This window comes from Mastigoproctus giganteus, chromosome 4 (genome assembly GCF_048544385.1).
Source record: "Mastigoproctus giganteus isolate SK-2022 chromosome 4, ASM4854438v1, whole genome shotgun sequence".
NCBI classification, from domain to species: Eukaryota; Metazoa; Arthropoda; class Arachnida; order Uropygi; family Thelyphonidae; genus Mastigoproctus; species Mastigoproctus giganteus.
The window spans coordinates 223,600,780-223,626,064 of NC_143578.1; the positions used below are offsets into that span (position 1 = coordinate 223,600,780).

At 37.3% G+C, this 25,285-nt stretch overlaps 1 protein-coding gene across 1 annotated transcript in view; it reads left to right on the plus strand.

Moving 5' to 3' along the window:
• The window catches only part of axo (axotactin), a 564,741-nt gene that overhangs the window by 505,687 nt on the left and 33,769 nt on the right, over positions 1-25,285 (plus strand). The window contains exons 31-32 of the mRNA XM_090371184.1: positions 1,809-1,952; positions 14,292-14,401. Of these exons, the coding sequence (XP_090227310.1) occupies positions 1,809-1,952; positions 14,292-14,401 (254 nt within the window). The remainder of the gene's footprint in view (positions 1-1,808; positions 1,953-14,291; positions 14,402-25,285) is intronic.

The following is a 25,285-nucleotide window of genomic DNA, read 5'->3' on the forward strand; positions in this document are numbered from 1 at the left end:
AGATTGAAGTTTGTTCCAACGATCAATTACTCTCTAGATGAAAGCAGATTTTCACACATTTATCCTACAACTATCCTTCCTCAATTTAAATTTGTCTGCTTATTAGCATTAGCATTAGTTGAGGCATATGATGCAAGAAAGCAAGCTTATACAGCATCACCAGAAAATAAAAAAAACCTTCCCATTTCACCCATCCAGTCACTCCAAATGTTTGTCTAGTTCAGCCTTAAATTTATTTAAGCTATCAACTTCCACAACAACAGATGGAAGTCTGTTCCAGCAATCAACTGCCCGCTGACTAAAAGCAAACTTCTGCACATCTATTCTACAACTGTGTTTCCTCAATTTTAATCTATGCTACCCTCAGATTCTTAATCTGAGCAAGCGGAAGAATCCCATCTGCATTGAGCCTGCTTAAACCATTCAAGGCCTTATACACCCCAATCAGATCACCTCTCAGGTGCCTAGTCTCCAGATGCTGCAACTTGCAGAACTTAAGCCTCTCTTGGTAAGAGCACCGATTTGTTCCTCTCACCAATCATCTGTAATTTCATCCATCTGTCCACCAGTCATCTGTAATCTCAAAATCGCTAATTTTACATTGTTCAGCCTCTTCCTAGCATGAAGAGGCTGAATAATGTAATTCTGTGTTGCCCTTTTTTCAGTAAAGACAGATGCAAAGTTACTGTTCGGTTCATCCGCAATGTCAGCTGGGTTGTCTAAGACTTTTCCACACCCGGTGCACAAGGTCCCAATCTGATTTTGCTTTTTTCCCTCCTTGTATTCACATACATGAAAAATTCCTTGTAGCCAGTGCTTTCTCTTCTCAGCTTTGGCATCTGTAATATTATCTGTGGTACTATTACAGATCAACTTGTAGCTGTTGTGGGCTTCAATACTTTTAGTCACCCTAACTTTCCCATTCTCTCTTTTTTCTTCTCTGATAGACTGGCCAGCTCTGTATATATCCATCCCAGCATTCTCCTTGTGCTATATTTGCTTAATTTTATATATGCATTCATGGCTTCTGTGATTTTTGCTTTAAAGGTATTCCATAATTCAAGTGTATTCTCCCTCCTTCTGCTGTTGGTGCCTCTGTAGCCAGGTGGGCAGGAGCAGCAGTGCGTAGCACTTGCTTCTTGATTAGACCGTGGTTCGAACCCTTGACCACCAAATACAGAGGATGCGGAAAGGTCAGGGAATGACCACCGCATATCCTCGGAGAAATATGGCCTTAGTTGCTAATGCTCCTAAAAAAACCAAAATAACAATAACTTCTGTTGCTGCTGTTGTTGTTATTTGGTTTTTAGGAGCATTAGCAACTAAGGCCATATTGCTCCTGGGATATGCGGTGGTCATTCCCTGACCTTTCCATATTTGGTGTTCACAGGCTCGAACCCTGGTCTAATCAAGAAGTGTGTGCTACGCACTGCTGCTCCTGCCCACCTGGCTACGGAGTTGCCCCTCCTTCTGCAATCCGCCCAATTGATAGATGCCGTGTAGTGCCTTGAACTGCCATAGTCCCCTTTTCTGAAATCAAAACTCATGCATGTATCTTTAACTACAGCAACATCTTTTTTCATCTTCCAAATAATGACTGTGTGATCATTACCTGCCAGTGGTTCTTGAATTTTAATCCCATGATGTCATCTGATTTGTGAGTAGTGATGAAGTGAAGAATGTTTTTTAGCCCTGACATGCTGGTGCAATGAGGCAATATCACTATTCCTTGCACATTACTTAATACAATTATCTTTATAACATTTTATGTTGTTATATATCTATAAGCACATTATTTATTTCCACAGTTGTAAACTTTGAAACTTCAGAGGACAGTCATCCTTTGCATGAAGCACCTGATCTAGCTGACCTAAGAACTAAGTCTTATATTACAAGTCCTTCTAACTCTTATCAAGACCCTGAATATTCACCAAGTTATCACAGAGAGGATGGTAAGTTTGTAATAATCTCTTTTTATACAGAGTTGCTCATATTTTCCATTTCATCTGTAACACTGAAACAGAAAGTTGTGCAGATGGGAGTGCTCCGATTTAACATTTTTCATAAAAGAGGTTGAATTATCTGAAATAATTATACATATTAAAATGGTACTTATCGTAACAATATATCCACTTGATTTATTTGGTAAGGACTTATAAAGATGCACACAGCTTTATTAGTCCAACAAATAGTAAAGATGAATAAAAATAACAAAGCTTCAATATTATTTAGGAATGTAAAAATACATAATATACAATCAATCAAGTGGATATATTGTTACGGTAAGTACCAGTATATCTTCTTAGTACTGCCTGCATCCGACTTTAAAAAAAATGATTCCCAAAGAATTAGACATTGTCAGAGTGGGCAGAAGGTTGAGTAGGGTGTCTCATCATAAGCCTAAATTATTTATTTGTGATTTTTAATGTAATTCATGTATTATATGATTAACTCATAATTTTGCTCTAATTCACATGAATCTTGAGTGTCTTTTTATATTTAATGCAATATACTATACCTATATTATACTATAATAAAAAGCACATTAAGTGAAAAAAAGGCCTACATACCCAGGTTTCATGCTTAAAGTAACAATGTTGCACCACTGGGGAAAAACAGATTAAACAAACATGTTGTGGTTAAAATTCCATTTAATAAATTAGGTTAGGAACAAAAAACAAAAGTAATAACACAAAAGCTTTCAGACGGGGGAACGCCCTTCTTCATTTGTGACCGTTATTGCAAAAATTTGTGGGGTCCCTCAGGGTTCAGTATTGGGTCCATTATTGTTTTCTGTATTTATAAATGATATTGATGATGGTATATCAAGCTTAATGTCCACGTTTGCCGACGATACGAAGGTTGGCAGGGTTGTCAAGGACACTACTGACACTATGCTACTGCAACAGGATCTGGAAAAGTTGAGCAGATGGGCTTTGAGGTGGCAAATGAAGTTTAACATTGACAAATGTAAAATACTACATATGGGAAACAGCAACCTCAGAGCAACGTATCAACTCTGTGGTATTACACTGACGGTGGTAGAGAATGAAAGGGACCTGGGGGTGGTTGTGCAGGCAGATATGAAGTTTTCTGAGCAGTGCAGATGGGCTGCAAGAGTAGCTCATGGTGTATTGTCAATGATATATAGGAATTTTCTAGCAGGGATAAGGAGGTGATTATTCCCTTGTATAAGGCAATGGTCAGACCACACCTAGAGTACTGTATACAGGTCTGGAGGCCTCACTTCAAGAAGGATGTAGAGATGCTGGAACGAGTACAGAGAAGGGCAACACGATTAGTGAATGGAACAAAGGGTTGCTCTTATGAAGAAAGGCTTAAGTTTTGAAAATTACAGTGTCTGGAGACTAGGCACCGGCGAGGTGATCTGATAGAGGTGTATAAAGCCTTGAATGGTTTGAGCATGCTCAATGCTGATGGGATTCTTCCTCTTGCTCAGAATAATCACCTGAGAGGGCATAAATTCAAATTGAGAAAAGACAGATGTAGGATAGACGTGAGGAAATTTGCCTTTAGCCAGCGGGTGGTTGGTTGGTGGAATAAACTTCCATCCCTTGTCGTGGAAGTTGATAGCCTAAATAAGTTTAAGGCTCAGCTGGACAGGTATTTCGAACAAACAGAGGGGTGAAGTGGAAGTGGTTATTTTTTATTTATGTATTTATTTATTTTTTTTTTATTTTTTTTTTTTTATTTTTTTTATTTTTATTTTATTTTATTTTATTTATTTTTTGGCTGTGCTGCATAAGCTTGCTTTCTTGCATCAAATGCCTCTACTAATGCTAATGCTAAAATACAGAATATCATGTGCGTGCCGTGGTTGTTATGCATGGTGAAAATTGCGTGCTACAGATGCTTGCAACAATTCCTGGTTGAAATGGAGGCTTGCGGTTGTAGCTGCAATACTTGGAAATGCTCTGAGCACCAACGTTTGTCAGCTAGGAGGATGGTTGCCTTAGTGATGGGATTGATGCAGCATCCTCTGTTCCGGTTAAAGGAACTGCTACAACACGAGATGTAGAGCGATTCCAACCAGGCACGGTGATGGTACTGGCAGGATCAGTTAATAATCTTGACCTCGCGGCATGGATCAATGTCATGCTGGGTAGACGACTACTTGTCTCTCTTCACTTCACATGGATTCGCTCCACATCTCATGTTGTGGCGCCTCCGTAGCCAGGTGGGAAGGAGCAGCAGTGCGTAGCACACGCTTCTTGATTAGACCGGGGTTCGAGCCCGTCACCACCAAATACGGAGGATGCGGAAAGGTTAAGGAATGACCACCGCATATCCTGGAGAAATATGGCCTTAGTTGCTAATGCTCCTAAAAACCAAAAAAACAACAACAAATCTCATGTTGTGGTGGTTCCTTTAACCAGACAGTGGATGTCGCATTAACCCCATCACTGAGGCAGCCATCTTCCTAGCCAATGTTGGTGCTCAGAGCATTCCCAAGTATTGCAGCTACAACTGCAAGCCTCCACTTCAACCAGCTAATTGTTGCAAGCACCTGTAGCATGGGATTTTCACCACGCATGGCACGCACATGATAATATTTTTAACAATAACGGTCACAACTGAAGAAGAGTGTCCCCAGTCCGAAAGATTTTGTGTTTATTACTTTTGTATTTAAAAGAAATTTTAACTACAACCTGTTTGTTTAATCTATTTTTTCCCAGTGGCGCAACATTGTTACTTTAAAAAAGCACATTATGATGCATTACACCCAATAAAACACTTCTATAATAGAATAAAATATTTTGCTTCACAGTCTTACTTGAAAACTTCTGCTATTGATTACTTTGACCTAACTGCTCTGCTGTAGCTGTTTTCAAAGTACTACTAAACTACCAATCTATAAAATAACTCCACTTATATCTTTGATACTATTTATATTCAGTTAAATAAACTATATATAATTTCACAAAGAAATTCTTACATACAATGCACTAAAATTTACTGCTACTATTTATTCAATCGAGTATAACTTCTGAAATGCTTGCTTGAACAGAACTATGTGATTACTGTGTTAAAAAAATAAGATGAAATAAAATTTTGTTTTAAAGAAATGGGGTTCAGACATTCACTCATAACTTTAGCACACACTTCAGCAATCAGTCCCAGCTAGTAGGCCTTCCCCTAGATTCTTATAGCCTTAGAAGAAGGGAGCAAGACAGCTAATGAAATGTCAGAGTAATGATAACCCTTCTCCCCAAATAATTTCATTTAAAAGTGTTAATTCCTAAATTCTCCTATATGCAGTCTTACACTTTCTTTTAAACCATTTCTATTCTTGCATAACACATATGCTATTCACACATATTCTCAAAATAAAATTTAGAACAAATAAATAAAAAGTACACTAAAATTCACCAAAAACTGAAAATACATGCCTAAGTCCCAGCCATTACATTGCAGAACAGCAGTCATATTATTGGAAATAAAATAATAGGATATCACTTGCTGAAATATGTTCATTGTTTACAATCACTAAATTGTGTAGCTATATAATTTTAGGAGAAATCTCAAATTAATTATTGCTTCACCAGTGAATATTGAATTTCATTTGTAAGGTAAGTGAAAACTTCTTTGACTTTTTTTGTTTAATTCTGTATAAGCTTTACTTCACTTTGTCATTTTGTTAATACTAACTAGGCAGTAAAACTGAAATGAAGCATAAAAGAATTGATTAGTATTGAAGTAAAAAATCTTCAGTTGAAAGTCAAAAACATTCAGTAGTAGCCAAGATTATGAAAACCTGACGCACTCTCCCACGGTAGTGCAAACATAGAACAGTGTTTTTCTTGTTCTAGCAGAGTTACAACTGATATCTGCTGCTATTAAAATTATAAATTTAAATTCATGTTTAATAGTCTGATTAACAAATTCATGATTCACAAACTTTGTGAAAAACTTTTGAAATAGGAAATTTCAAAGTTTTGCTCAGACCACATAAAAAAAAGGATATAATAACTATACAACTATTGGAACATATAGCAACCTGGAAAGCAAAGTGCTGGAGATTTGAAGACCTGCTATGAGTTATCATAGAACAAGTAAATACAATAGACTCTCGATTTCCCGGTTAATCCAAAATACAGAAGTCCCCTACATACGTAAGAGATTCGTTCCAGGACTTCTTACTTCGTCGAGTTTTATGTAACTCGGGAATGACTAGTAACATATTGCTACTATATTATTATTGACAAATCTGAATTCAGCATGATGTCTAAGAATATATAAATTCATACACCGACCATTGAATAAAATTTAAAATTTAATATGACTACAATCTTTACAAAAAAAAAAAAAAAAAAAATATTTAAAATAAACTATTACGGAATGCTAAAAACTGTAATAAAAAAGATCATTTACAATAAAATTTGCTAAAATATAAAACATTAAAAGCGCTAAAAATCTGAAGCTTTCGGGAGCGTCAGCTCCCTTCTTCAACAGTGATATAACTTCCTGCAACATCTCCTTAAGTAGCAGGCTCACGGTACCTCCACACGTGATATTTCTCCACGTGGTTCAATCGGCACATGGTCAGAACTGGAAGCGGAAATGTCTCGGGAACGTGGCAAAGAAAATCGTTCATCCGACCTTAATATAATTGTTTCAAAGATAGGATTAATACGTATACCTCTATCTCTGTTTATTGTATTCCTACTGGATGAACTAATCCGTAAACCCTCGAGCCATTTACGCTCCCAGTATCCATGTGCACGATCCAAAATAATAGCGTCCTCCGGGGAGATTTGATGCTGCTTCTCCCAATTTATAGGGAGTCCTTCCTATGCGCTATCAGGGTACTTGGCTAAATTAATTGCACCCATAGTGGGGCAGTCCGAATATGTTGTTAAAGACAGTAGAGAGTTTGTGAATTTTGTGGGGAATTTGACTATAAATGATGATGAGAGCATGATCTCTTTTGACGTTATATCTTTATTTACATGTATTCCTATTAGTCATGCAGTATATTGTGTAAAAATGGCATTGACCAGGGATGCCTCTCTTGGTAATAGATCACTTCTCGGTGTGGAAGACATTTGCACCGGGGTAGAATTATGTCTAGCTAGTACTACCATGTTGTTTCAAGGAACTATGTATAAGCAGGTTCGCGGTACTGCCATGGGTTCACCCATTAGTGCCACCGTGGCCAATCTGGCCATGGAGGAGTTGGAAAGTAGGGTTTTTAGTGGGTGTTCGTTTCCTATTAGGAATTGGAGAAGATATGTTGATGATACCTTTGCCCTGGTCCAGAAGGGGAGGGAGGATGATGCCGTTTGCTGGCTTAATAGCTTCTCCCAATTTATACAATTTACCTCAGAGGTGGAAACGTGGTACCCTGTCATTTTTGGATGTATTGATCTCCAGGGTGGGTTTTAGACTTAAGACGTCACTTTTTAAAAAACCCATGTGTAGAGATCAATACACCCATTTCAATTCAGCACAAGCTGGACAATATAAGAATAGTGTTGCAAAAGCTTTATTTGACAGAGTAAGATCACACTGTACCACTTCTGAGGATAAAGAAAAAGAAATTAATCGTGTCACAGCAGAACTTAGAAAGTGCGGATACCCCCAGAGGATCCTGGATAGATATAGTAGAGGAGTGTCCGAACGTAGGGAGTCGTTCGTTCCGGTAGCCACCGCATACATCCCCTACTATCCGGGCCTTACTGAACATCTGGCAAGAATTTTACGGGGTTATGGGACACGCTGTGTACAGCTTCCTGGGCGGAGGCTGTGCACAGCTGTGTCTCAGGTCAAAGACCGCATACCAAAAGATCTTAGTAGTGGAGTGGTTTATAGAATAGAATGCCCGGATTGTGGGGAGTGTTATGTGGGGGAAACAAAAACGACGGCTCAGGGATCGTCTGGGGGAACATTTAAATGCCATAAGAACCGCTGAATACAACAAGTCTGCTGTGGCCGAACATTTTTGGGAGAAGCAGCATCAAATCTCCCCGGAGGACGCTATTATTTTGGATCGTGCACATGGATACTGGGAGCGTAAATGGCTCGAGGGTTTACGGATTAGTTCATCCAGTAGGAATACAATAAACAGAGATAGAGGTATACGTATTAATCCTATCTTTGAAACAATTATATTAAGGTTCGGATGAACGATTTTCTTTGCCACATTCCCGAGACATTTCCGCTTCCAGTTCTGACCATGTGCCGATTGAACCACGTGGAGAAATACCACGTGTGGAGGTACCGTGAGCCTGCTACTTAAGGAGATGTTGCAGGAAGTTATATCACTGTTGAAGAAGGGAGCTGACACTCCCGAAAGCTTCAGATTTTTAGCGCTTTTAATGTTTTATATTTTAGCAAATTTTATTGTAAATGATCTTTTTTATTACAGTTTTTAGCATTCCGTAATAGTTTATTGTAAATATTTTTTTTTTTTTTTTTTTGTAAAGATTTTAGTCATATTAAATTTTAAATTTTATTCAATGGTCGGTGTATGAATTTATATATTCTTAGACATGAGTTTTCCCGTCCCGACCTCAGAGGCCTCTTTCAGGATATTCAGCATGATACTTGTTAATGTTTGACCATTTTCATACATTCTTATTAGTTTAATTTTCTGATCCAAATCGATCACTTTCCTTTTGTTGGTAGATGTACTAGTACTGCTGTCACTTATTCTCTTAGTCCATGATAATGGTCAAAATGAAATTTTCTGTGAAGAACTTCACAGTGTTAACTGAAAGCGCAAATATTTTGCGTTTACCCATCATTTTCATGATTTCTAAATAAAAAAAAAAAAAAATTTCGACATCCTTGACATAAATAATGAAACAAAATTTGTCTTTTTGTGGTGCGACGAAACACGATGCACTAAAGCAAACTAAACATTTGTTTGTTTTTTTTTTTTTTTTTAGCGGCAGGTGTGAAGACAGTGGGGGTTGCAAGATAATAGGTACATTAATCTCCCAATGATGACTTATAATGCCACTTCTTGTTGCTTATTTATGACTTGCAAAATATCTGTTTATACCTATTCTAGTTATTACTTGAATTTTATGATTTCTGGTTGATTTTTTTTTTTTTTTTTTTTTTAATTTGGAGTCTTGAAGGGTCCTGGTTAATTCATTCCCAGTAAATCGAAAGTCTGCTGTATGTGGGATGTGTTAGGATAACTAAGAGTAAGAACTGGTGCATGTATATTTTCATGTCTGCCAATGCTAGAATCATAGTAAATAAATTTGATGAATTTGAAGTGCTGGTCAAGTCATCAAATGCAGACATCAGAGGAATATCAGAGACATGGTGTTACTGAGATATAAGGAATGCAGAATTTCAAATATAGGAAGTACAATGTGTATAGACAGGATAGGATAGGGGGTTATGCTCTTAGGAAACACAAAATCTAAAGCAGTGCATCCATTTGACATGGGTTGTCAGTGCAGTAGTGAGTCAGTTTGGTGTGACATAAGCAGTGGGTAAGCAAAAATGAAAGTAAGTGTGTTATAGGCCTAATGACTCTCATGAATACAATGATCGGCTGTACAGAGAAATAGTGGCCAGTAAATCAGAAATATAATGGTGGATTTTAACTTTCCAGGTGTTGACTGGAATTTGTGAATTGGTCACTTACACTAGCAAGACATTTGTGGATTTATTGGATGACTGTTTTCAACAGCAGCAGGTTAGATAGGCAACAAGAGAGAGTAATACTCTTGATCTCATTATCAGCAGTAATTATCATGTATTAAGAATCTGCAGAAAAAAGACCCAATAGATGGCAGTGATCACAGTGTATTGATATGGGAGTTACTTAAGGATGTAACTACCATCAAAAGTAAAGGGAAGAGATTTTGCTTTTGTAAAGGTGACTACAGTGGTCTCAGACAGTTTTTAAATTCTATGCAGCAGGACCAACTGATGATGTTACGATCAGCAAATTGTAAATGAGAATCATTCAAGGAAATAATAGAAACTACTATGCTTTTCACACCAACTAATAAATATTGTTCAAGGCTTAGACCTAAATGGATGCCAGATAAAACTAATGAGACTTGTTGTTCTTCTCAAATTAGAGAATAAAAATGCATGGGATTCATATAAATTATCAGTTGACACAGAAGCCTTATGATAGATATAAACTAGTCTGTAATCAAGTCACAAAATAGGTTAGGCAAGCTAATACAGATTGTGAGAAAGCTTTGGGAAAGGTGCAAAGAAAAACTTCAAAGAGTTATGTAAACATCAGAAATAAAGAGATGAATCACATTGGGCCACATGATATTGATGGTTCAACTGTTGATGATCTGCTCAGTTTCCCAACAAATTGAATACAGCCACTGCCCAACTTACGTAAGGGTTGCGTTCCGCAGAACTCTACTTAAGTCGGAATTTCCCTAAATGCTTATGCAACACTCGCAAATTTGGTTAAATTTGATTGAAGCAAAAAAGAAATGTTAGATGAACATTTAAATAGAATTATTTATTCAATTTTTTTTTTTTATTTCATGTGCAGAAAAAATTACAGAAGAGTACAAAATGACAAAAATTTCAAAATTATAAAATTACAAAAAGAGAGAGGAGACAGGCATAACATCCGCAAGGTTTACCTTTCGAATATTGTTGCTAGAATTAACTCTCCAGCTGATAAGCACGCCACTGCAGAATTTAAGGGCTATGGAGATTTAGAAGGGGTTTTTTCCAACATATCACAAAATTTCACTGCAGCTGCAGAATCGGCACTAGCAACTTCACCACATACTTTAATCTTTTGAAACCAGCGCGATACTTAAACCTATTAAACCATCTATTGCTTGCCATGAACTTGGCTTGGGGTTCGCCGTACTTATCCTTAATATCTTTGGAAATACTTCTTGCTTTTGCTTGAATGGCCATTGGACTCAGGGGCACTTGCTTCTGAATCTGATTTTCCATCCATATTATTAATAGCTTTTCCATCTTTGATATAGCACCTGAATGCTGTTTTGTGAATAACCTAAGTATTCACTTAGTACCTAACCTAAGTATTCACTGTTGAAGCAGCGAGACCTAATTCCCTTGCAATAGATGACAAACTTTGTCCTGCTTTGTAATTCTTAATTAATCATCTTCATTTCTAAATCAATTTTGTTTTGTTTCCTAGCACTGCCAGCACTTGCACTTTCCGTTGGTCCCTTTCCCTTCACCACTGTAATAAGCAAATAGCAATGAAGAGAAGATTCTGAAAATGTATTTATATTCTTTATATGATGGAAGATTTCAGTGAAAGGGAACTCATTTTACCATAATACCATAATGTAAAAACCCACAGAATTCCAGTTATCGGTATTATCACAAATACAATAAGATTGAGTTTACTACCCGTTTATAATAGATTGCGCTAAATAAACTATAACATTTACAGAAAACACAATAAACTGGAAAGTGCAAATTCTTTTTATTGTTTTATGGTCATGACCTCCAGAAATGTGTTTTAGAAAAATATCACAAAGGCATTCAAAATTTATACTTATAATGGAACATATGATAATGATGAAAGTGTAGTGCAATTTCCATTATAAAAATGACCTTTTAGAGAGATAAATAGCGAAAATTTCAACTTCCAAGGTCTTGGAATGAATTACCAAAAAAAAAAAAAAAAAAAAAAAAAAACAGTGTTATTGGGTTCACATTACGTATATTTCACGATACCTCCATTTATTCCTACAGAATGCAAAATACTTTTCCACAATTTTTTAAGTTTGCACTCACCGGCAAAAACTTACGTAGAGTTGAATTTCCGTAAGTCAAGTATTACATAAGCTGGGGAGTGCCTGTAAATATTTTGCATCTACATTTACACATGAGAAATTTTTTAGGGAAGTAGATGCCAAAAGTTTATCAAACTCTAACAGGGAGCTAAATGATTTTATAATAACTGACAGAAAGTGGAAGGGGACCTGTTGAAGTTCAACTTAAAAAGCACCTGGAGTGGAGGTGATCTATTCAGTTATATTAAGGGTGGCAGTTAAGGAGGTAAGATAAACTTCAGCTATAATTATGAGATCATCTTTGGAATCAGAAAAGTCCCCAAGGATTAGAGATTTGCGAATGTATCCCCAATTCACAAAGTGGGGATCAAAGAGTGATATGAGCAATTACAGACTGTTAGCTTAACTTCTTTTCCAGGGAAAATAATGGAGTCACTGTTTAAAGAAGTAATGCAGGACCATCTAGACAGGATGGTCCTCCATCCAGTGAAGTTATATCTCAGACACAACATGGGTTTGTGGGGAAGAAATCTTGTCTAACCAATTTGATTGGATATTATAATGCAGTCACAAAGAACTGAATGCAAAAAATAATTTTGATATCATATAGTTGGATTTCAGGAAAGCCTTTGGTACTGTTGCAAATAAAAGTCTACTATACAAATGGGAGCAGTGTGGCATTAAGGACAAGTTGTTGCTATGGATAAAGGAATGGTTGAGTGGTAGAAGATGGAGAGTGGTTATCAGTGGACTTCATAAACTAATGTTATTAGTGGGATCCCTCTGGGTTTGGTGCTGGGCCCATTTTTGTTTTCTGTATTTATTAATGGTATTGATGAAGGCAAATGAGGCTTAATGTCCAAGTTTGTAGATGATACAAAGGTTAGCAGAGTGGTTAATTACAATATTTATGGTATGCTACTGCAATGGGGATCTAGAAAAATTAGGCAGATGGGCTGAGAAGTGGTAGTTGAAGTTTAGCATTGATAAATGCAAAGTACTGCATATGGGTAGCAGTAACCCCAGAGTAACATACTAACTGTGTGGTACTATACTCAGGGTAGTGGAAAATGAAAAATACCTAGGAGGATAATTGTGCAATCATATATGAAGTTCTCTGAGCAGTGCAGGCCAGCTACCAGGACAGCACATGGGGTTTTGTCAATGATATACAGGAATTTTACTGGTAGGGATAAGGAGGCAATTATTCCATTGTATAAGGCAATGGTCAGGCCATATCTTAAGTACTGCATACAGGTCTGGAGGCCTAATTTTAGAAAGGATATAGAGCTGAAGCAGGTAGAGAGAAGGGCAACATTGGTGAGGGGAACAAAAGGATGCTGTTACCAAAAAAGGTTTCATGCATCTGGAGGCTAGGCACCTGCAAGGTGATCTGACTGAAGTGTTTAATGCTTTGAATGGATTAAGCAAACTCTGTGTTGATGGAATTCTTCCTCCTGCTCAGACTTCACACATGAGGGGCAAAAATTCAAATTGAGGAGGGATGGTTGCAAAATTGATGTGTGGAAGTTTGTTTTTAGCCAGGTGGTTGATGTCTGTAACAAACTTCCATCTGTTGTGGAAGTGGATAGCTTAAATAAATTCAAGGAGGAACTAGACTAACTATTGAGTCAAATGGATAGGTGAAATGGGAAGTGGGTTTTTTTTTTTTGCTGATACTGTATGAAAAAGAAAAACAAACACAGGGAGTTAATCTAATGAGTATGGGGGTTGCATAACCTTCACATTTGCTTGAGATTGTCTTGTGTTTTTTGGGGCTTAGAGAAATTGGAGATCACCGAAAATGATGGGAGAAATAATATATGGGTCAGCAGTACATTGATGAAGATCCTAGCGTTCGAGAACACACTGCTGTATGTAATCATCAGTATAAATGAGAGGTACGAACTTGGCTGACACATATCACGTTCTTCCCAAATCTTATGCTGAAATTGATTGATATGTTCCATAAGAAATTCCAAAATTCACTAACAGCTTCATAGATTGTTAAACATCAATCACTAACACGAGTGATTGAATTACTGTTGAAAAGAATTCAGAGCGATCATCTTCATTGGACAAGTGGCCCCTCATTAAATTTTAAAAACCACAGAAAAGTTTTGAATGGCATAATATTATCTTCTTTGAAAATTGTTTTTAGCATTTTGTGGGCTTCTATTCCAGGCCACTATTGTTTCCTAATTTGAAACAAAGTTTTATGCAAATGTGCTCAGTGAAATTACTTATTTTAAAATGCAATGAAACACGTAAAACACATTCTATTCAATGCACTGTAATGACTGCAGAGTAATGCATGTATTACTGTGCCTAGAAAAGTCAAAGCAATGATGAAATATATAATCTGTTGAAATAAGCATTTGTTTATGATTGCAATATGATTCACAGTTAGTAATAATATTATGGCAAAATGTGGAGAGAATAATGAATGAAAACTAATGTCCTTATCAATCTATTATTTATCTTATCAAGAAAAGTTGGCATGCAGCCTCTTCTAATTATTGATTTATGTACATATTATTCCCATAGAAGAGGGATCTGATATTCTTGAAATGTCCACATTTAAGAGGCAGCCTTCCTCTTCTGATGACCTTGAGTGGGATCCTGCTGCAGATAACACTGAACTGATAACTACCACAGTAAGTTTTAACAGATCTTTTATTGGTATCTGATAAGAAAATAAAATATTCTAATTTTAAAACTACTTAAGCTGTTAACTATTATGTTAACCACAACAAAACAACATAAATCTGGCATCCATAATAAATCTTCCCATTTTTGAAAATTTTGCTTAAAAGAAAAAAAGTAATAATTATCTAAAAATTACTCTGAAGCCCCTGTTATAAATTAATTAGCCATAGGAAACTTGTAGCTTATTTATAACAAAGCATGATTTGCATCAAAGTTTGAATGAAAAATCATATACTTTGATAAATTTCTCTCATTTGGTGTTTTCCTAATAATTGCTAAAGAAATTATTTCTTCACTGCTCCGTCAAATATTGCATAGCATTCTACAGTAATTTGTGATCTGTAAGAAAGCTAACTTCTAGAAAGGGGTCAATATTGTTGAATTTATGCAGATTTCAAGTATATATTGTTAATTAAAATTAAATTAACTCTCTACCAGATGTGCTAAAAAAATTTCCAAGAACAGGCACATGATGGTATACATGATTTTACATTATAACCATTTTAAGTGTTTTCAGATAAAAGGCAAGAAATAGTTGAAAATTAGTATTATATACTATTGGTAAAATTATCCAGTTCATTCCCATTATTAGAAGGGATGGGGATCCCTTCTAATAATTTGTCCACTTCTTCTTTATAATTATTCAAACTACCCACTTCAACAACAGCAGGTAGGAGTTTATTCTAACAATTGATTACTTTGGCTGAAGAAAAATTTCCATACATTTCTCCTGTGACCATACTTTTTTTAAATATATATTATCTTGTATGTGCCATCCAAGGAAGAGTAAGGATGCCATTGGCAGTTTTACTCAACCTGTTTAAAGCCTTAAACACCCCAGTCAGATTTCATTGCAGATGCTCAGTTTCCAGACACTGGAATATACAGAACCCATGTCTTCCTTAATAAAAATAACCTTTTGTACATACAACCAATATTGTTCTTCTCTGTAACTATTCCAACAGATCTACATCTTTCCTAAAATTGGCTTCCAAATCTGTATGAAGTACAAGCTGCATCATAACCATTGATTTATGCAAAACAGTAAGCATGGTTTTGCCCTTGCTTGCAAAATTCATGTATATCATTGACAGAAACTGGTGCGCTGACCCAGCAGCCTGTCTGCACTGCTCAAAGCACTGAATATCAGACTGTACAATTAGGTCATTTTCATTCTTGATTACCTTGAGTTTGCCCTAACAATTAGTCTGGGATTATTGCCACCCCAGTCAATACCTTGCATTTGTCAATGTTAAACCTCATCTGAAATATTTCAGTCCATCTGCCTAATTTCTCCAGAATTTGTTACACAATTACCACCAGGTATTTTTTGTTCTCCACTATCACATGAGTGTGATACCACATGGATGGTATGTTATTCTGGGATTACTCTTTATATGCAGTAAAAAGCATTTGTCAGTATTAAACTTAATTTGCCACTTCTCAGCCCATCTGCCTAATTTTTTGAGATCTTGTTGCAGTAGCATCAGATGCAACTTAATGGTCCATCATTTTCTGGTTGATTGTCCCTTACATTCAACCATCCATTCAACCATATTGAATATATCAACTGATTTATCTAATTTCTTAGCAAATGAAGCAAATATTGAAGAACTTTTAATGTATCTAAAACATATTGGCTTGTACAGAAGCATATAATTTAGCATCTCTAAAATATGCTTCTTGTGAATAAACGATGAACAGACACAATTTGGCCTTAATAGCCCTTGTGTCATTAAATCCAGTACCAACAGCAACAACAGTAGTAGTAGCAGCAGTAGCATACCCAAATTGCTGTCATTAGCCAGTCTGCCACTTGGCTGACATTAAATTAATGTGTGTACATCGATATTGTTAATAAATGTTTTAAAAAGTAAGGGCACACATCTAACTCTGTGAGAATCCACTCAGAACATTAGTTCATGAAAAGCATGTGCACAAGGCTGTATTTTGGTGTTCGTTCCAATTTGTACAGCTGTCTTCTTATAGTACACAATTTGTACAACTGTCTTCTTATAGTACACTATCAGAAGCTCTGTAAGTACCAAAAACTAAACAACAATATCAGATGTAAAATGGCTTACTTTATAATTTTATTGTTAATTGTAACCCTGTATTGATTATTAGGAACAAATAATATCTTCAGTAACAGCAGTCTTGTTATCCACAAAAATTTCTCACTAAGCACTGGGAAAACAAAATTGAGAGTAAGAGTATGTTATAGGCTTAAATGGCTGTTATGAATATACTGGGAAATAGAGTGAGCCAGCAAATCAGAATGTCTCATAATGGGGAATTTTAACTTTTCAAATATTAACTGGAATTTCTGAGTTCATCACTCACACATTAGCAACACTTTTGTGAATTTATTAGGTGACTGTTTTCTACAGTAGCATGTTCGAGAGTCAACCAGAGGGAGTAATACTCTTGATCTGAATATCAGCAGTGATTCTTCATGCACTAAGAATCTGCAGGTAAAAGACCCAGTGGATGGCAGCAATCACAGTGTACTAATGTGGAATTTAATTAAAGACATAACTACTGTCAAGGGTAAAAGGGAAATGCCTTGCTTTTATAACTACAGAGGTCTGAGACAGTTTTTAAATTTTATGCCGTGGGACAAACTGATGATGATACCAACAGCAAATTCTAAACGGAAAGTAATCAAAGAAGCTACTAGGCTTTTTGTACCAACAAAGAAATACTGTTCAAGGCTTAGACCTAAATGGATGTCCGATGAACTATTCAGACATGTGGCAGAGAAGAAAAGTGCATGGGATGCATATAAATTATCAAGTGATACACAAGCCTATGGTAGATATTGGGCCACTTGATGTCTATGGGTTAACTGTTGATAACCCTGATCAGGTTGCGAACACATTAAATAAGCATTTTGCATGTACATTCACACATGAGGAATTCTTTATGGTAGGGGATGCCAGACATTTATCAAACTATAATGAGGAGCTAAATGACTGCGATAACTGAGAGGAAAGTGGAGGAGAAATTATTGAACATGGACATAAAAAAGACACCTGAGGTGATGGAATCTATCCAGTTATATTAAGGGAGGCAGCAAAGGAAGTAAGCAAACCATTAGCCATAATTGTGAGAGCATCCTTCAATTCAGGGGAGGTCCCTATGGACTGGTGAAGTGCAAATATATCCCCAATTCATAAAGGATGATCAAAAAGCAACATGAGTAATTACAGACCTGTTAGATTAACATCTGTTCCAGGGAAAATAATGAACTGATTAAAGAAGTAATGCAGGACCATTTGAACGGCATGCAATTATACTGCAATCACCGCATCCATTTCTCAAGGATCGGTCTTGTCCCAATCTGATAGGTTATTGTGATGCAATGACCAAAGAACTGGATGCAAAAAAATAATTTTGACTTCATATATTTCGATTTTAGGAAAGCTTTTGATACTGTTGCACATAAGACTGCTGTACAAACTGGAGCAATGTGGCATTAAGGGCAAGCTACTGCTATGGATACAGGGATGGTTAAGTGGAAGAAAACAGAGTGATTTACCAATGGGCACTGTATTTCGTGGACTAATATTAGTGGAGTTCTCTAAAGTTTGGTGCTGGGTCCATTGTTGTTTTCAATATTTATCAGTGATATTGCTGAAGTTTGCAGATGATACAAAGGTTGGCAGGATGGTTAATGACAGTTATCAGGGTGGGCTACTACAACAAAATCTAGGAAAATTGGGTTAATGGGCTGAGAAATGGCAGTTGAATTTTAACATTGACAATTGACAAATGTGAGCTACTGCACATGGGTAGCAGTAACCCAGAGTAACTTATCAACTGTGTGGTACTACATTCAGTGTAGTAGAGAATGAAAAAGACCTGGTGGTAATTGTGCAGTCAGACATAAAATTCTCTGAGCAGTGCAGAGCATTAGGTTTTGTTAACGATATACAGAAACTTTGCTAACAAGGATAAGGAGGTGATTATCCCTTTGTATAAGGCCATGGTTATGCTGCATGTTGGATCTGGATACAGATCTGGAGGCCTCATTTTATGAAGGATATAGATCTGCTGGAATGAATGCAGAGAGGGGCAACCAGATTGGTGAAGGGAACAAAAGGGTTCTCTTACCTAGACAGGCTTCAGTTCTGGAAATTGCAGCGTCTCGAGACCAGGCACCTATGGGGAGATCTGATTGAGGTGTTTATAGCCTTGACTGGATTGAGTAAGCTGTGAATGTTAATGGTATTCCTTCTGCTATTCTAAGATCACATATGAAGGGATATAAATTCAAGTTGAGGATCATTGCAGGATAGATGCATGGAGGTTTGCCTTCAGCCAGTAGGTGGTTTATCGTTGGAACAGACTTCCATGAACTAGACAAATTCTTGGAGGGTACAGTTGAGTGAACTGGTTTTTCTTTTGGCTGATGCTATATAAGCTTGCTCGCTTGCATATTTTACTATTACTGCTACTGCTAGACATCACAAAGCAAAAAACTAAAAACCAAAATTCTGTAAAAAATCATTTTTAAGGGTTTTTTTTTTTGTTGTTGTTGATGAAATGCACAGAGTTTGCCTTCCTGCTCGAGGGTTAAACCAATATCCTGTTAGGGATTTAGGCTGTAGCCAGTGCTATTATTTTCAGTGGATTTGACACTATAATACTGCTCTAACTAGCAACACCACAACCATAGTCTTAGTTGAATTTAACGTGCAGCAGCTGTAAGGGACCTGACTGGTCCCTTACAAAAAGAATCTTTGTGCAAAAATTGTTGCTCTCAGTTGTTGTTGTTGTTGTTTTGTTTTTAGGAGCATTAGCAACTAAGGCCATATTGCTCCAGAGATATGCGGTGGTCATTCCCTGACCTTTCCACATCCTCCATATTTGGTGGCTCACAGGCTCGAACCCCGGTCTAATCAAGAAGCGTGTGCTGCTCCTGCCCACCTGGCTACGGAGGCACCCTACCGCTCTGAGTTAATGACCGAAACTTCTCTACCTCCGTAATAGTAAACAGTTTCACTGGAGTAGTTTTTGGAGTGAAAGTTTATAAATTTTGCAGGGTAACTGTGGGAAGCACTTGTCGTTGTTGTTGTTGTTATTTGGTTTTTAGGAGCATTAGCAACTAAGGCCATATTGCTCCGGGATTTGCGGTGGTCATTCCCTGACCTTTCCGCATTCTCCATATTTGGTGGTGACGGGCTCGAACCACAGTCTAATCGAGAAGCGTGTGCTACGCACTGCTGCTCCTGCCCACCTGGCTACGGAGGCGCCGAAGCACTTGTCAGGTGCTGCTCACCTGTTCTTGCAACTATTTTTTTAGCAGTCTCACAGAACCTTATGCCGACCGGGCTAGCCGGGTGGGTAAAGTGCCTGCCTAGCGACCTAAAGGTCGCAGGTTCAAATCACGCCTCAGGCTTGGATCAAAGTACTGCAAAAACCTTGGGAGGTGCGTTATGGCCACAGAAGCCGATGCGCCAACAACTACTAAATAAAAAAAAAAAAAAAACTGAACCTTATAGGTGCTTCCAATAAGAAATAAAATAAAAATATACCTGTATTGTATGAAATTGTATATAAAAAGTAAAAAATGTATACATAGCTGATATGGACTTGTGCAAAGCAGCAGCTGAGACCAGATTGCTAGATTATAAATGTAGTAAAATAAGCTATCTCATAATGATGGGAAATAAAAAATTATAAAAAATAATAAATTTACTTGAATAGTAAATTTAAAATTGCACAAGACATAAAACAGATTATTAAAAACCTAAAACGAGTAAAATTAGATGCAACTAAAAAGACTGGCTATATTACCAAAAAAGTAAACGAGCACAAGGTTCAACAATAAATCAGACTGCATAAAAAGAGCAGGAATCCCTTGAAGAGAGGAAATTACAGACCTGTTAGTCTAACTTTTGTTCCAGGGAAAACAATGGAGCCACTTGTTAAGGAAGTGATGCAGGATAATCTGGACAAGACTGCAGTTATAGTTCAGACACAGCATGAGTTTTTTAAGGGGAAGTTTTTTGTCTGACAAATTTGATTAGATACTATGATGTGGTCACAAAGGAACCGGAAGCAACAAATAATTTTGATATCATATACTTGGATTTTAGGAAAGATTTTGATACTGTGGCACACAGAATACTACTGTACAAATTGGAGCAGTATGGCATTAAGGGCAAGTTGCTACAATGGATAAAAGGATGGTTGAATGGAAGAAGACAGAGTGGTAATTAATGGACACTGCTCCTCATGGACTAATGTTATTAGTGGAGTCCCCCAGGTTTCAGTTTTGTGCCCATTGTTGTTTTCTGTATTTATCAATTATATTGATGAAGGTATATCAGGCTAAATGTCTAAGTTTGCAGATGATACAAAGGTTCGCAGGGTTGTTAATGACGGTAATGCTAGTCCTATTGTAATACATTACTGCAACAAGATCTGGAAAAGTTGAGCAGATGGGCTGAGAGGTGGCCACTGAATTTTAACATTGACAAATGTAAAGTATTCCATATGGGTAACAGTAACCCCAGAGTAACATATCAACTGGGTGGTGCTACACTCAGGGTACTGAAGAATGAAAAGGACCTACACATAATTGTGCAGTCAGATATGAAGTTTTCTGAGCAGTGCAGACAGACTGCAAGAGTAGCTCATGGTGTTTTGTCAATGATATTCAGGAATTTTGCTAGCAGGGATAAGGGGTGATTGTCCCCTTGTATAAGGCCACACCTTGATACTGCATACCGGTCTCAAGGCCTCATTTTAGGAAAGATGTAGAGCTGCTGGAATGAGTACAGAGAAGGACAATGAGATTGGTGAGGGGAACAAAGTGTTGTTGCTACCAGGAAAGGCTTAAGTTCTGCAAATTGCAGCTTCTGGAAAATAAGCACCTGCAAGGTGATCTAATTGAGGTGTATAAGGCCTTGAATGGTTTGAGCAATCTGAATACTAATAGGATTCTTCCTCTTGCTCAGATTACTCATCTGAGGGGTCATGAATTCAAATTGAGGAAAGACAATTGTAGAATAGATGTGCAGAAATTTGCCTTTAGCCAGCAGGTGGTTGATAGTTGGAACAAACTTCCATCTGTTGTAGTGGAGGTCAACAACTTAAATAAGTTCAAGGCAGAACTAGACAAACATTTGGAGTGAATGGAGAGAACATTTGGAAAGACCATAGGGTGATGCTATATAAGCTTGCTTTCTTGCGTCATATGCCTTTACTAATGCTAATTATATTGCAGAAATAACAGTAGAAACATGAGAAAGAACAAAGAAGAAGGGTATGAGCAGAACTGGACACTAAACATAGGCATAACCATGGATATTAATAATTTTAAAAATTAAAAATTTAATAGCACAAAAAAATACAAATAAAAATGCCAAAATATATACAGTTTTCCAGCTATGACGATGAAATAACTGAAGTCTGAATAACACATATAGATCTAAGAGTATATGCTGTGTCAATAAGAATAAGACTAAAAAGGAAAAATAAGACAGAGGTTTACCATTAAATCATTCCTCTCCAGAAAGCTAATTGATTAATGGCTGATAAAATAGTATTTCAGAAACCACAGCTATATTTGAAACCACAAGGCAACTTATTTGAATAGCTGTAAATTTTATACTACAGAAGAGAGGATAAATACTGCAAAATAAGAACTCTCCAAAAACAGATTTAAAGAAATACCATAGTGAATATTCATTGTATTTGTAGAGATCTCTTATTTGTACATAAAGGGACCATATTTGAATACAATGCTCATAGTAAGCAAAATCAGTAAATAAAAATAGTAGAATTTAAAACTAGAAAGACTCCATCAAAAATACAGTATCAAAGATAGTGCAAAGCAGCATATTCAGTTTATTCTATTTATGTGTGAATATAATTTTATAAATAAATTTAAAATTTGAATTTGAAAGACACGATAGGAGGGAGTATGTGATGAGAGCCCTGTCGATCAATTCGGCCCTGGAAAGGTTGTGCAGGGCTCAAGGGATAGAATTTTTTTCAGCCTGGTCTGTATTTGTTAACAGGAGAGACCGCTTCTACAGGGATGGGATACACTTAAATAGAAAGGGTGCAAGAATGTTTGCTGATGCTATCGAGGCAGTGTTAGGTGGGTCGGAAAACTGCTAGATTGGGGGAATACAAGGAATAATAGATTAACAGTAGCTACTGGCAGAGGAGAAAGTGATTCTTGCACTGCTTCTATTGGAATGAGCAGCAGCCTGGAAAATAAGATGCAGGTTATTTCAAAGACTGCTGGGAATCATGGGGGTACAAGTAAACACATGGGTTGTGTTAGGGTGGCTAAGAGGAAGTGCAGGTGCATGTATACTTGCGTGTACACCAATGCTAGGAGTGTAGTAAATAAATTTGATGAATTTGAGGTATTGCTCAAAACATCAAAGGCAGATATTGTTGGGATTTCAGAGACATGGTGTCACACAGATATAAGGAATGCAGAACTGGAATTTGGGGAGTACAATGTTTGCAGAAAGGATAGATAGGATAGGAAGGGAGGAGGGGTTATGCTATTAGTTAAGAAACACATAAAATCCAAGGAAGTGAAGCCAGTTGACATCGCTGGACAGTGGAGTGTCGAGTCAGTTTGGTGTGACATAAGCATTGAGAGATCAAAATTGAGAGTAGGAGTGTGCTATAGGCCTAATGACTCTGATGAGTATAATAATAAACTGTACAGAGAAATAGAGTGGGCCAGTAAATCAGAGAGTCTTATAATGGGGGATTTTAATTTCCCAGATATTGACTGGAATTTGGGGGCTGGCAAGGCTTTTGTGGATTTATTGGATGATTGTTTTCTACATCAGCATGTTAGGGAGGCAACTAGAGGGAGTAATACTCTTGATTTGATTATCAGTAGTGATTCTTCATGCATCAGGAATCTGCAGATAAATGAACCACTAGGTGGCAGTGATCACAGTGTTCTGAAGTGGGATTTACTCAAAGAGGTAACTACCATTAGGGGTAAAGGGAAGGGGTATTGCTTTCGTAAAGGTGACTACGATGGACTGAGACAGTATTTAAATTCTATACAGTGGGATCAACTGATGATGTTACCAACAGCAAATTCAAAATGGGAAGCATTTAAAGAACTTATCTTGGAAGCTACTAGGCGTTTCATACCAACTAAGAAATATTGTTCAAGGTTTCGGCCTAAATGGATGTCAGATGAACTAATGAGGCATATGGCAGAGAAGAAAAATGTATGGGATACATACAAATTAACACGTGACACAGAAGCCTATGATAGATACAAGTTGATCTGTAACCAAGTTACAAAGGAGATTAGGCAGGCAAAGGCAGATTACGAGAAATCCTTGGCAAGGGATGCGAAGAGAAACAGCAAAGAGTTCTTTACTTATGTAAACTCTAGAAGGAAGGGGATGAATCAGATTGGTCCACTTGATATCGATGGGTCAACTGTTGATGATCCTGCTCAGATAGGTAATAACAAACTAAATGAATATTTTGCATCGACATTCACACATGAGGAGTTACTCAGCGAGGGGACTGCCAGAGGTGTATTCAATTCTGGCAGTAAGCTAGAGAATCTTGTAATAACTGAGAGTAAAGTGGAGGAGAAATTGTTGAAGATAAACACAAGAAAGTCACCTGGGATGGATGGGATCTATCCAGTTATATTAAAGGAGGCAGCAAAGGAAGTAAGCAAACCCTTATCCATAATTATGAGAGCTTCCTTGGACTCAGGGGAGGTACCCATAGACTGGAGAGTGCAAATGTGACCCCAATTCACAAAGGAGGATCAAAGGCTGACACAAGTAATTATAGACATGTGAGTTTAACTTCTGTTCCCGGAAAATTAATGGAGGCACTGGTTAAAGAAGCACTGCAGGATCATCTAGACAAGACTTCAGTTATAGCTCGGACACAGCATGGTTTTGTTAAAGGGAAGTCTTGTCTGACCAATTTAATTGGATACTATGTTGCAGTCACAAAAGAACTGGATGTAGGGAATAACTTTGATATTATATACTTGGATCTTAGAAAGGCTTTTGATACTGTTGCACATGGAAGACTGCTACACAAATTGGAGCAGTGTGACATTGGAGGCAAATTGCTGCTGTGGATAAAGGGTGGTTGAGGGGGAGAAGACAGGTAGTGGTAATCAATGGACACTGCTCATCGTGGACTAATGTTATTAGTGGAGTCCCTCAGGGTTCAGTATTGGGTCCTTTATTGTTTTCTGTATTTATAAATGATATTGATGATGGTATATCAAGCTTAATGTCCAAGTTTGCGGATGATACGAAGGTTGGCAGGGCTGTCAAGGACACTACTGACACTGTGCTGCTGCAACAGGATCTGGAAAGGTTGAGCAGATGGGCTGAGAGGTGGCAAATGAAGTTTAACATTGACAAATGTAAAGTACTACATATGGGAAGCAGTAACCCCAGAGTAACATATCAACTCTGTGGTACTACACTCATAGTGGTAGAGAATGAAAGGGACCTGTGGGTGGTTGTGCAGGCAGATATGAAGTTTTCTGAGCAGTGCAGATGGGCTGCAAGAGTAGCTCGTGGTGTATTGTCGATGATATATAGGAATTTTTCTAGCAGGGATAAGGAGGTGATTATTCCCTTGTATAAGGCAATGGTCAGACCGCACCTAGAGTACTGTATACAGGTCTGGAGGCCTCATTTCAAGAAGGATGTAGAGCTGCTGGAACGAGTACAGAGAAGGGCAACAAGACTAGTGAATGGAACAAAGGGGTGCTCTTACGAAGAAAAGCTTAAGTTTTGCGAATTACAGTGTCTGGAGACTAGGCACCAGCGAGGTGATCTGATAGA